The following is a 13,013-nucleotide window of genomic DNA, read 5'->3' as shown; positions in this document are numbered from 1 at the left end:
TTACAGACGGACAGGAGATGATGAAGACAATTTGATACAATTATGTGTAGAGTAGGCTAAATGTACTTTCCCAGGACTTGAACAATGGAGCCACTGACTGAATAGGAACATGCAACAATTCTGATACCTGAAGGACCGGATGATGAGAACATCGCATGGTGAACCAATCCACATCTTGTGAGCAAGCTAATATTGAAATTAGTAGAGTCGTAAACAAAAACTATAGGTTAAAGTCATATCTACTGACTGACCAATTAGAAATTAGGGGGATGGACTGGGAGACTTTAATAAAAAGTAATGACAAAGGGTAAAATCGGAGAGTTGCGGGGAGAGAATTGAAGACGTCAGGAGACGCTGTCCGAGGTGCTGATATTGGGTTCATACTTTGTGAGCCCGATTCGAAGACTGACTGATTGATGACCTGAAGACGAAGACTGACTTGCTGCTCATCCATCCTGGATAGGTAGCTATGAAAATGTGACTGGTAATTTTATGCCTTTCCTTCTAGATACCAACTGCACTGATTATAGATATTCTTACTTAGATAGATTTATTCCAAATTAATGTTTTCTCTAAAAGGTTTTCACATGAAGTCCCACATGCGGATGCTAATCTTGGTTAGGTAGACTGTTAAGGGAGACGCTGACACTGACAATTGACTGACGGACTAAATTGCTGAACTTTGTTATCAATGCTGATATTTCTTAGCGTACGTATTTTCACTGTCGTATATGTTCCTTTTAATTGATGATGTTTCTATTAATGGATTAATAAATTGAGTGGCTGTAAATAAAGGTTGAATTAACAGATGTTTTAGAGTTGTAATCAATAGCTTTACCGAGTTGTGGTTATTGAGTAGTAGATGGGCTTTAGCCGTTTCTAAAGAATGTTTTTCTTGATTATTGATGTTGATTAATAGTCCAGTGATCATTGCATGACTAGGATACTCCATGCGATTCAAAAGGTTCATCGCCCTATACACATCCCCTTGTAAGTTTACTTACTAAGGACTAGGCGCGCTAACAGGTGTGAGGGGTGGGGTGAAGAATGTATTTGCAAAAATCCCACCCACACTTTACACCAGCCATAAAGCTATAGATCATCACCAGATCTTTAACAGTCTAACACAGGCAGATTTCCAATGAGACTTGCCGCCATTTGAGTTCCAGGACACACTCAATCACGTGTCGCTTGGTTACTGCTGAGGTGATATATGTCATGGGCCTGAAACCACACACTGTAGTTTGGTACTTGTCAAGTCCTGTGTCACAATACTGTTGGGCACTCTTATGCCTAAGCTACTTGTGGTCCCTTTATCTCATGAGCAGTGTCTTCTTAATTCAGTCAGTCAGTCAGTCAGTCAGTCAGCTCTCACCCTTGAAGTTGGATGCAGCCAGCCAATCTTGGCGGGTTAATCAGATCTTCCCTAGATTTTAGTCCAGAACCTGCAAAGTTGTCAGTCAGTACCCCAACCCTAGAGCTCAAAGGCTTCTCCCAGTCACCCCTGGTATGGATGCCAAGGCTTCTAGTAAGAAACCTTGGCACACTAGACATTTCTGTTCCATCTTCATACCGAGGCTGTGTATTCCAGAAGTTTAGTTCTGAGACTGGTTATGTACCTTTGTGATTTCCACTAGACAGATCCAGTCATGGTCTTTGTCAGGGTTCTCCAATCTTCAGCACGCTGGCCACATCTTGCCCTCTACAAGATTTTCTCTGGCCTTCTCCTGTTTTCCAAAGCTTCGGATTCCAATGATTCAAGGGAAATATAAATCCAGTTTCTTTGGCAGCTTGTAGGTGGCAGCAGAGCCTCTTGAATCTTCTCTATTGTAAATGTTGGACCAGCAATGCGCTGTATGTCAAATCTTTGAAAAACGGTTCCTAGTGCAGATAATCCACACTGCATATAACTCCAGTTGCCAGAATTGTGTAGAAAGCTGCAGATTGAATTTATTTTTGACCCTTATTATTGATTCCATTTTATTTTGAATTCCTTTGCTTTAACTGAAGTTCTTTCTTAGTGTGTTTTTCATATTGTGTGCTACAAAATCGAACAAGTTCTCATTTCATGTAAATTTTCAGTATTTGAAATCATTAAAGAATGAACAGCCCCTGCTTTTATCATCTTCATTTAACTGATTATTTTGTTAGAGCATTTGCTAATGTTTGACATTTTTACTCATTTTATATAATTTCTCTGTTAAGCACAATTTTCTTTTGTTCTGAATCGTATCATGCAGATTACAAAAAAGATCCAAGTGAATCTTATTCATTTATTTAAATTGTATTCATTCATTTATAAAACTGTTTTTTTCCGTCCCTTTAATATTTGTAAAATATACCATGTGGCACTTGTAGTAAAATGTTTGGAGACCCCTGGTCTTTGTCAAACGTGTCAGCAAACTGGTGGGGCGGAGCCGAGTCCCTCCTCTCAGGAATAACCCCAAAGCAAGTGCAAATCATCAAGGTGATGGATATAATGCTTGTAACGTCAGCCACTGGCAATCGCTCGGGCCACATCCTAATTCATCAACCTGGCAGTTTGGGCTGGATTGATCCCACGAGAAGCAGGGTGAAGACTGATTTGCATATGGCTGGGTCCAAACTGAGATGGAATGATGGGCAAAAAAACAATGGACTGAGATGTGGCTTGAGCAACTACCAGTAGCTGAAATTAATTCAAGCATTCCATACATCACCTTGTTTTTTTTAATTAACCCAAAACAAGGGCACTTAAAATTTGTAAGCTGTCCCACTCAGCTACCTAGTAACCCGAGGCACTGAATCCCTCCCAGAGAACAAAGGAACAGAAACTTGCAAGGGGAAACTCCATTACTTCAAAGGGACCCACTCTTTCCTCTCAAACACTCTCCAGCATGTCTCCTTCAAGATTTTCAATGTTTGAAAAGACCCTCCAAATCACATTGGTTGCCTGGTCTCGCTCTACCTCCAACTTTGGTACCAGTGAATTAGTCCACATTCACAATGTAAGCCCCACGCACATATGTGGGAGTGGGGGGAAGGTGGGGTGCGCATGCACACACGTAGGAATGACTGTGCAAAAGGTGGGAGATGCTGAAAAAAGGCGTCCTGCTAAGTAAAAGCAGTATCTGTGTCACCACTGTCCATCGTCTACATCCCAACAATGTGGCTGTGGTTGCACTCATGCAAGGTGAGTGAGTGCATAAGGTGTGCCCCTCCGAAGTAAGAGCCAAGCTTTGGGTTTGACTGTAGTGTTTACTTGAACTGGTGGGGGGTGCTCAGTACCCAAAACTTGCTATGTTGAATTCGGGGCAGATTGGCAAGCTCTCCCGAGGCATGCAGCAAAACCCAACTCCACAGCAGTAGTTATTCTATGGCAGCAAGCAACATTTTATTTAGGAAGGTTTGAGACACCCTAGACTTTCTCTTTGCTTACGGATACAGGGTACAGACAAAGGGATGCCACTCTATGCCAAGGAGTAAAGATGCAGTCTCAGAAAGGGACAAAGTGTTTTTAAGGCCAAGGGTTATCTTGCTGAAAAAATGACAACAGAGTGCAAAGCAAATGGGGTAAGCCTGTCTAGGTCTATGCAAGAATTGCTACCAATTTGATTACTGGAGATTTGCCTTACAAGATACTAATTTTATTGGAAGAGGAGGCCTCACCTAATAATTGAGGAATGCTTCATCATCGACAACCTCTCCCCCACCCTGGTAAGATGGAATCACCAGGGCGGACTCAACCTCAAGTGAGAAGGAGTTCTAATACCAAACTTACTGGAAAGGGAGCCAAATCACTTAACAATACCTGGAGGTAAACCCAGATTATCACATTTATTCATGGGTACCTCTTGTATATCTAAAAACAGTAGTGGGGTGGAGTGAAGGTATAACAGCCACACAATCTGTTATACGCCAACATGTTTCTACCCCATCTCATGTCAGAGTGCTGCACATAGGCAGTCCAAAGACTATTGGGAGGGGGGATGAGGGGGGCACACCAAGAAGACTGCTGGGACACTAGACCTATGCATGTCTCCGAAAACTTGTGCCACTTTGCCCTATTTGTTTTCTGGACAGGTACCACATTCTTCCTTTGTTGAACTTTAGGAAGCTGGGTTACTATGAAGTGTACCAAATTTAAGGAGTCAATATGCAGATAGTTCAGACCACCTTTATTGGTTTACACAGGTTAAGATAACACCAAATGCCTTCTTTTGTAGTAGTGTTGGCAAGCAGTTTAGTCTTCTCAGAGGGTAGTGCTAAGCTCTTGTTGCACACAGTCAATAAATGTGACATCTACTCAAGAAGAAACTCGTGACTAATGTTTAGAAAAGGATCATACATTGTAGGAAGTTGGCTCTGTATGTGCTACTTCAAAGTAAGGAATAGCATGCACAGAGTCCAAGGGTTCCCCTTAGAGGTAAAATAGTGGTAAAAATAGATAATACTAATGCTCTATTTTGTGGTAGTGTGGTCGAGCAGTAGGCTTATCCAAGGAGTAGTGTTAAGCATTTGTTGTACATACACATAGACAATAAATGAGGTACACACACTCAGAGACAAATCCAGCCAATAGGTTTTTGTATAGAAAAATATCTTTTCTTAGTTTATTTTAAGAACCACAGGTTCAAATTCTACATGTAATATCTCATTTGAAAGGTATTGCAGGTAAGTACTTTAGGAACTTTAAATCATAAAAATTGCATGTATACTTTTCAAGTTATTGACAAATAGCTGTTTTAAAAGTGGACACTTAGTGCAATTTTCACAGTTCCTGGGGGAGGTAAGTTTTTGTTAGTTTTACCAGGTAAGTAAGACACTTACAGGGTTCAGTTCTTGGTCCAAGGTAGCCCACCGTTGGGGGTTCAGAGCAACCCCAAAGTCACCACACCAGCAGCTCAGGGCCGGTCAGGTGCAGAGTTCAGAGTGGTGCCCAAAACACATAGGCCAGAATGGAGAGAAGGGGGTGCCCCGGTTCCGGTCTGCTTGCAGGTAAGTACCCGCGTCTTCGGAGGGCAGACCAGGGGGGTTTTGTAGGGCACCGGGGGGGACACAAGCCCACACAGAAATTTCACCCTCAGCAGCGCGGGGGCGGCCGGGTGCAGTGTAGAAACAAGCGTCGGGTTTGTAATGGAAGTCAATGGGAGATCTAGGGATCTCTTCAGCGCTGCAGGCAGGCAAGGGGGGGGTTCCTCGGGGAAACCTCCACTTGGGCAAGGGAGAGGGACTCCTGGGGGTCACTTCTCCAGTGAAAGTCCGGTCCTTCAGGCCCTGGGGGCTGCGGGTGCAGGGTCTCTCCCAGGCGTCGGGACTTTGGATTCAAAGAGTCGCGGTCAGGGGAAGCCTCGGGATTCCCTCTGCAGGCGGCGCTGTGGGGGCTCAGGGGGGACAGGTTTTTGTACTCACTGTCTTAGAGTAGTCCTGGGGTCCCTCCTGAGGTGTTGGATCGCCACCAGCCGAGTCGGGGTCGCCGGGTGCAGTGTTGCAAGTCTCACGCTTCTTGCGGGGAGCTTGCAGGGTTCTTTAAAGCTGCTGGAAACAAAGTTGCAGCTTTTCTTGGAGCAGGTCCACTGTCCTCGGGAGTTTCTTGTCTTTTCGAAGCAGGGGCAGTCCTCAGAGGATGTCGAGGTCGCTGGTCCCTCTGGAAGGCGTCGCTGGAGCAGGATCTTTGGAAGGCAGGAGACAGGCCGGTGAGTTTCTGGAGCCAAGGCAGTTGTCTTCTGGTCTTCCTCTGCAGGGGTTTTTCAGCTAGGCAGTCCTTCTTCTTGTAGTTGCAGGAATCTGATTTTCTAGGGTTCAGGGTAGCCCTTAAATACTAAATTTAAGGGCGTGTTTAGGTCTGGGGGGTTAGTAGCCAATGGCTACTAGCCCTGAGGGTGGGTACACCCTCTTTGTGCCCCCTCCCAAGGGGAGGGGGTCACAATCCTAACCCTATTGGGGGAATCCTCCATCTGCAAGATGGAGGATTTCTACAAGTTAGAGTCACTTCAGCTCAGGACACCTTAGGGGCTGTCCTGACTGGCCAGTGACTCCTCCTTGTTGCTTTCTTTGTTCCCTCCAGCCTTGCCGCCAAAAGTGGGGGCCGTGGCCGGAGGGGGCGGGCAACTCCACTACGCTGGAGTGCCCTGCTGGGCTGTGACAAAGGGGTGAGCCTTTGAGGCTCACCGCCAGGTGTCACAGCTCCTGCCTGGGGGAGGTGTTAGCATCTCCACCCAGTGCAGGCTTTGTTACTGGCCTCAGAGTGACAAAGGCACTCTCCCCATGGGGCCAGCAACATGTCTCTAGTGTGGCAGGCTGCTGGAACCAGTCAGCCTACACAGATAGTTGGTTAAGTTTCAGGGGGCACCTCTAAGGTGCCCTCTGGGGTGTATTTTACAATAAAATGTACACTGGCATCAGTGTGCATTTATTGTGCTGAGAAGTTTGATACCAAACTTCCCAGTTTTCAGTGTAGCCATTATGGTGCTGTGGAGTTCGTGTAAAACAGACTCCCAGACCATATACTCTTATGGCTACCCTGCACTTACAATGTCTAAGGTTTTGTTTAGACACTGTAGGGGTACCATGCTCATGCACTGGTACCCTCACCTATGGTATAGTGCACCCTGCCTTAGGGCTGTAAGGCCTGCTAGAGGGGTGTCTTACCTATACTGCATAGGCAGTGAGAGGCTGGCATGGCACCCTGAGGGGAGTGCCATGTCGACTTACTCGTTTTGTCCTCACTAGCACACACAAGCTGGTAAGCAGTGTGTCTGTGCTGAGTGAGGGGTCTCCAGGGTGGCATAAGACATGCTGCAGCCCTTAGAGACCTTCCTTGGCATCAGGGCCCTTGGCACTAGAAGTACCAGTTACAAGGGACTTATCTGGATGCCAGGGTCTGCCAATTGTGGATACAAAAGTACAGGTTAGGGAAAGAACACTGGTGCTGGGGCCTGGTTAGCAGGCCTCAGCACACTTTCAATTGTAAACATAGCATCAGCAAAGGCAAAAAGTCAGGGGGCAACCATGCCAAGGAGGCATTTCCTTACATACATTTTTATCTTATTTTAGACACCAAGATCTTCCAGATCAGGTAAGTACTTTTCACTATAGCAATAGCTCAACACTTAGAAAATACAGCTGTCAGAATTGAGGATTGAGCCTTGAACACCATAATGTTATCCTATGGAGAAAACACAATGTGCAGGGTCACTTACATTCGACTTGCAGGGCTGTTCTTCTGGACTTAAGGTCCTCAGAACCACCAGCAGTTTCAGGTTACCTGCCCTGGTGTGTCCGGGTGCAGAGGTCCTCCTAGCGGCGGTAGCCTCTGAACGCTTCAAGTTAAAGTCAATGGGAGCAGTACTTGGAAGAAAAGGGCTGCAAGTGGGGTGTGGGTGACCAGTCTGGCTGAACCCAAAGGAGAGCCCAGATCAGGAGGGTCTCTGGGACAAGGGGGGGGGAACTGTCGGTTGGGTCAGACTCATGCTGTGGGGCTCGGTGCAGAGGTGTTTTGTCTGGTAGGTCACGGTCGTTGGAAGCTCTCACTTCTTGGGGTCGCCATGGTGATAGGGAAAAACAGGATAGCAAGGGCCCTCTCTTTGCTGGACCTCAGTGATACCATGTCCCTTATCAGTAGGTCAGTCTCGACAGTGTTGGTGGGTGTCCAGCCTGGACACTAACCAAGCCCTGGTGCTTGCAACTGTCTGAGTTACTCTGGGTATTGGTGCACGGAGGCTCCGGGCAGGCTCAGCATCTTGAAGACAAGCTAGGTCGACAGGGGCTGCACTCCTTGACACCCGGGATCCTCTTCCTGATGAGAAGCTCCCTTGTTGCACCCTATGGTTAGCAAAACAGAGAACCTTCCAGTCACACTTGGTGTCTGCTGATGCAGGTAAGTGACTCCTCTACTCCAAGGGAGATGCCGACTGAGGGGGTAATGTAACGGCACTCCACCAAGGCTCTGGGCATATGCACAGCTGCAGAACGACTTAGGTCTTTGCAACTGTCGGGACAGAAGCAGGCAGGCAGAATTTTGCGTCAAGTCTTCAGCTAGTCCAAAATTCTTGCCCCTTCGGCTCTTTTGTGTCCGTCTTCTCTTTGTAGTCATGATGTCCTGGTGTCAAGGGTGCCACCTAAATACTCAATTTAGAGGAGTGTAGGGTAGTAGTCAAATGGCTACTCACCCCTGAGGTGACTACACCTCCTATATGACCACTTCCTGTGGGGAGTGGGCATAGCACAGTCCCAGAATTCGTAACTCCGCCAAAACAAGATGGTGGAATCCTTTTGTCATGGCGCACATCAGGCTGCCCTCCTTACGGGTGTGACTAGTCTGGTAGTGCACTACTCCTACCTGCATAGCTAATTTCTTACCTGTCCTGGTGCCAAATAGGCAGGGGGTTGCCTCTTACATTTCTGGGGGAAGCCCACCTTGTGTATCAAAAGTGGTAGGGACTTTGAAGTCCTTGGCCTTGGTATGCAGATCTACTAGCCATCCTGCTGGAGGAGGTGATAACACCTTCCTCCAGAGCTGGCATTGTTTCTGGCCTCAGAGCGCGGGCTCTCACCTCCAGGGGGTCAGAAACATCTCTTTGGAGGCAGGATGGTTGATACCAGTCAGCCATCACACTAGAGGACTACTAGATTTCAGGGGCATCACTTAAGTGCCCTCTGGGTGCATGTCATAATAAATTTAAGACTGGCATCAGTCTGGATGTATTAAGACGAGATGTTTGGTATCAAACGTCATAGGTTTCAGTGAAGGCATTATGTAGCTAGGTAACTGGTACGGTTTAGACCTAGACATCACAAGGGCATATCTTCTCATGCAGACATGCCCTCACGTGTATTATAATGCACCCTGCCTTAAGGCTCCCAAGGCCTGCTGTAAGGGTGACTTGCAGATAATACATGCAGTGACTTTGGCATCCATGTTTTTACTCATGGCTTGCACCATGACATGCAGCCTGCAATGGACGGCTGGGGGCACTTTGTATGTGGGTCCCTTAGTGTGGCATAATACATGCTGCAGCCATTAGGGACCCTATTTAGTACTCATGCCCTAGGTACAAAAGGCACCATTTACTAGGGACTTACCGAGGAGGTAAAGCCTTGCTAACTATTTCACAACTGAGTAGATTGTTTTTAGGGGACAGAACCCTGGTACTAGAGCCTGTTTAGCAGGCTTCACTGCAATGGCAGAGTCGAAAACCACCATCTATTAGCTCAAACTGGGGCAAACCGTACGGGAGTTTCCTACATGAACTTGACAACAGTCTGCCAGAGGAGGTGCTATATGTTGTACTTTACGGTTTGTCATTAAAACTGGGCTCAGATGACAGGGGACATCCAAAGGTTTGAACTATGGGGTTCTACCAGAAAGGTGGCAAAAGCTTTGACGCCTTTCCCTTTTTAATGCAAGTTCTCAACTGCTCCACTTTAATGTCACCCAAGCCCTTACACCTTGTGTTGCTGATGGTCACCTCACAAGGGTAACTTGTGGTAGATTTTGTCTCAACCGACAAAGGGATTTTCATGTATCTAGATCCTAACTGGTCTGACCTATCATTAACTGATCTACAAGGCTGGTAAATCTTTTGTGATCTGCTTTTCCTTGACTGGAGGAGATCTGAACTTGAGAAAGACAATCCTTTCTTGGTTCTTGTTTTCTCCATTGTCACCAAATTAGGCTGAATATTGATTCTCCCAAATAAAGCATGCCGTTTGAAGTATAAGTGTACTTTATGCACCAGCAAATAGCAAGCATGTTGTCAGAAGCCAGACCTCTATTGGGAGTCTGATCTTGCTGCAGGCTATGTCTAAGTCTGGATGGATGTCTGCTTCACACTTGAATGGTAGGACCTGTATAGAAGGGAGCCTACCTTACCTGAAAAAAGGTTCTGGATTACTTGTGCCTGAAAGGAGTAGAGCCATCCTGATCACAATCACAAGGCACAACTGACTACAGAATCTGAGCAGCCAACCACTACAGCCAACGACAGTGACAGCTTAGCTGGCCAGAAGAAGGAAAGTCAAAAATACCAATTGGAGGTGTGTGAGCCAACTAGTTCACAGACCAAGCCAGAGCCAAACCACAGGCCTGGTTTGGCTCTATAAACCCACAGATGAGCAGAGCTCTGAAAATGTTTGTCCTTTAAATCGTACAAGAAACACCACAGAAACTATTATAAAGTTTCTTCAAAATTGGAAAAATTTTAAATTTCTTAAACATGCAGAAGTCTTTCACCTTAGAACAGCAGTTTATATAACAGCACCGAGAGGCATTCAATTAAAGTGATGACTTTTACACATGAACAAACCGTTCTTTCACCATCCCCTGTCCTGACAATGCCATGAGTGAAGTAAAAGGAATCTGTCTTATGTGAATCCAATAGGTGACCTAGATTCATATTATCAGTGACAAAACCTCCGAGTCTATTAAAACCAGAGCTTGGAGAAATAAAATATTTGCACAGAATTATACAATTTGATCACAAAAGGGAAACCAGGATTGATCCCAGGTTTTCTAGTGTCACATTGTGCAATTCAGCCACTAGATTGGCATCCCTTTCTCTGTCTGGCGCATGACATGGCGTGGGTGTCAGGCAGAAGCCACATGAAGGCTCAGCTTATTTGTGGCGCAAGGTTTCAAGAGGACCTGGAGTTGAGCTAAGAGCAGACATCAGGCTCGAATCTTCAGTTACTCGCCCACTTTTAACACCAATATAAAAAAGACTGTGGAACTGCAGTAATGAAGAGACTGGACTTGCAAGTCACCAATCTACTGAGCACCCTGAGGGCAATCATTACCTGTTTTGTTGCGTGTCAGAAAGACCAAGAGGTCCTGCATCACTGCACCCCTGATGTGGCACTGGGTTACATAGTAGGCTGGAGTTGGTCATGCTTATTCAGTAACAACTGGAATCATCTTTCTAGGCCTTTTGATTCCAGAGAAACTATCTTTTGTGACAGTAGTGGGACTCTACCTTTTAGGTTCAATTCTCAGTACTAATAAAGTATTTGTGGTTCACTGGGTGCTCTCTGAAACATTAGTTCCTTCATCTATGGGAAACTATGGGAAATAAATAAAAAAAGCAAATATATGGGTCCCGTTAGGATCCCCAGGTCGATGGTACAGTGTCATGCTAACTATGGCCTGTGGCCAGTTAACTGAACCAGAGACTTAGACTGTGCCCAGTGGGATCTTACACCCTCCATCACTATCTTAAAATTGCACTCCTCCGGTTTTGGGTGAAGGATGCGTTTGGAAATTGAATCTTTGCCGGCATGTTTTTGGAACTCGGAGCTAAATCATGCATCAGAACCTCTTGTGAGAAATATCAAGGCACTTTCAACGACTTGGCCAGAGTTACTGTATCTTGCATCTGTAACACGGATGGTATTTTTTCAGAGTAAGAATCATTGAAATAAGTAAAGCAGAAGGAGACCCGAAGATCCATGTCTTCCCTATTGCAGCCTCTTAAGATAACAATAGCAAAATTGAGCCTGGTAACAGCAAATGTAGCACCAGTCAGGGATTCGATATAAGCATATCTGGATTGTTTGTTGGCCCCAGAAGGTGCTAGCACCCTCTAGGTTTTTGTATGCTTTATTTCAACTCTTGTATTTTCATATGTAAAAAGGTATATATTTTCTGTGAAGCATGTGCACTGACTGGACGTTAATGCTATTGTTGTTTTTGTTCATACTGTAACTGAGTTTCTAACTATTACAACCTGCAAAAGTAAGTCTTGACTGCTCACCCTCTACTGCCAAAACAGAAAAAGCTAAAGCGCGGAGAGGCTGTTCAAATCGAAGATATTAGGGGACAACCGTGGTAAACAGGGTCACTTGGGGTACCGCCTGTTAACTACCGACTCCTCTAGGAAACAATGAAAGTCCTAACAATTGGTCAAAGGTTACTTGCAGAGCTGGTGCACGTGTAGCTTCCACCCTTTACACCTGCAAATCTGAGAAAGATGAACGCAACCAACAGATATCACTCTTATAAATGGTCGGAGTTTTACATTAGCCTGAGGAGATGTGGAGAGATCCTGGGAAGGATGAGATTTCACGAGTCAGTGGTGTTTTTAACCCAGTGAGTAACAAATCACCATGCCTTCATATCTTAAGCCAAATTTACCTAGTATTCACGCTGACTGCTGCAACTGAGCCATCCACTGAAAAGTTAAGTTTTGAAAAATGCAGCCTTTTTTCTCTCCTGGAATACTGTTCTGATCACAAATGGCTTACAGAGCAGGGTATGGCTGTAAAGGAGCGATAAGCGGGGATGCCCAGCAAGTGAGAAATAGAACCCTGGGTGGTCAGACAGTGACAGGCTTACGGTAAGAATGGCAGGCAGGGCTGTATGACACTGGATCAAGTTCAATATTACCAACTGACAACACTACTGCACCCAGGACATCACATACTACTATAGTATGTTAGCAAGTAGATTACTTTTTTCAATTTATCATCAACTACCTATACTCATTAACTATTACATACACCAATTATCTGTACCTTGCAATATATTTGTTGGGCTGTTGTAGTGGATGTAATACTGTGATGTGATATAGTGGGGTTATACCACAGACACTCTTACCTAGCTCCTGCAGGGGCTTCTCCATGTCGTCCTCTGTGAAGACCCGGCGGGGGAAGCTGGTCAGGAGTATGAAAGGGTCTGCGCTGTCCTGACGATGGAGCTCCACGTACAGCCGCACAGCAGCCAATTGCTCCTTTGCTCGGAAGGTCTGAGTGAGAGAACTGCCATCAAGGAGTCGCACCTGCTCGCAGAGAGAACGCACATGACGTATACAGAGGTTAAGTACTCTCCACAAACTGCAATGTACTCCAGCCCTGCTATGAAGCACGTCTTGCGCTTCTAGGCCTGGAACAGAAGTACACCAGGTACTCCATTTAATCACCTCAATTCTGATGCACAGCAACACCTGCTGTTCCTATGCGGTGCTATTGTTTTAAATCTAGAACCAAACAACGGTTCCAAACTTCTTCATACTGACCTAAAGCACCCCTCATCTCCCAGT

At 45.7% G+C, this 13,013-nt stretch overlaps 1 protein-coding gene across 1 annotated transcript in view; it reads right to left on the bottom strand.

Annotated features, from left to right (window-relative positions):
- Nucleotides 1–13,013, bottom strand: part of UBXN1 (UBX domain protein 1) — a 73,747-nt gene that overhangs the window by 42,756 nt on the left and 17,978 nt on the right. The window contains exon 9 of the mRNA XM_069207191.1: nucleotides 12,572–12,752. Within this exon, the coding sequence (XP_069063292.1) occupies nucleotides 12,572–12,752 (181 nt within the window). The remainder of the gene's footprint in view (nucleotides 1–12,571; nucleotides 12,753–13,013) is intronic.

This window comes from Pleurodeles waltl, chromosome 9, assembly GCF_031143425.1.
Source record: "Pleurodeles waltl isolate 20211129_DDA chromosome 9, aPleWal1.hap1.20221129, whole genome shotgun sequence".
In the NCBI taxonomy this organism is placed as follows: Eukaryota; Metazoa; Chordata; class Amphibia; order Caudata; family Salamandridae; genus Pleurodeles; species Pleurodeles waltl.
The sequence above is the reverse complement of the archived record's forward strand: the minus strand, read 5'-3'. Positions and strand labels throughout refer to the sequence as shown.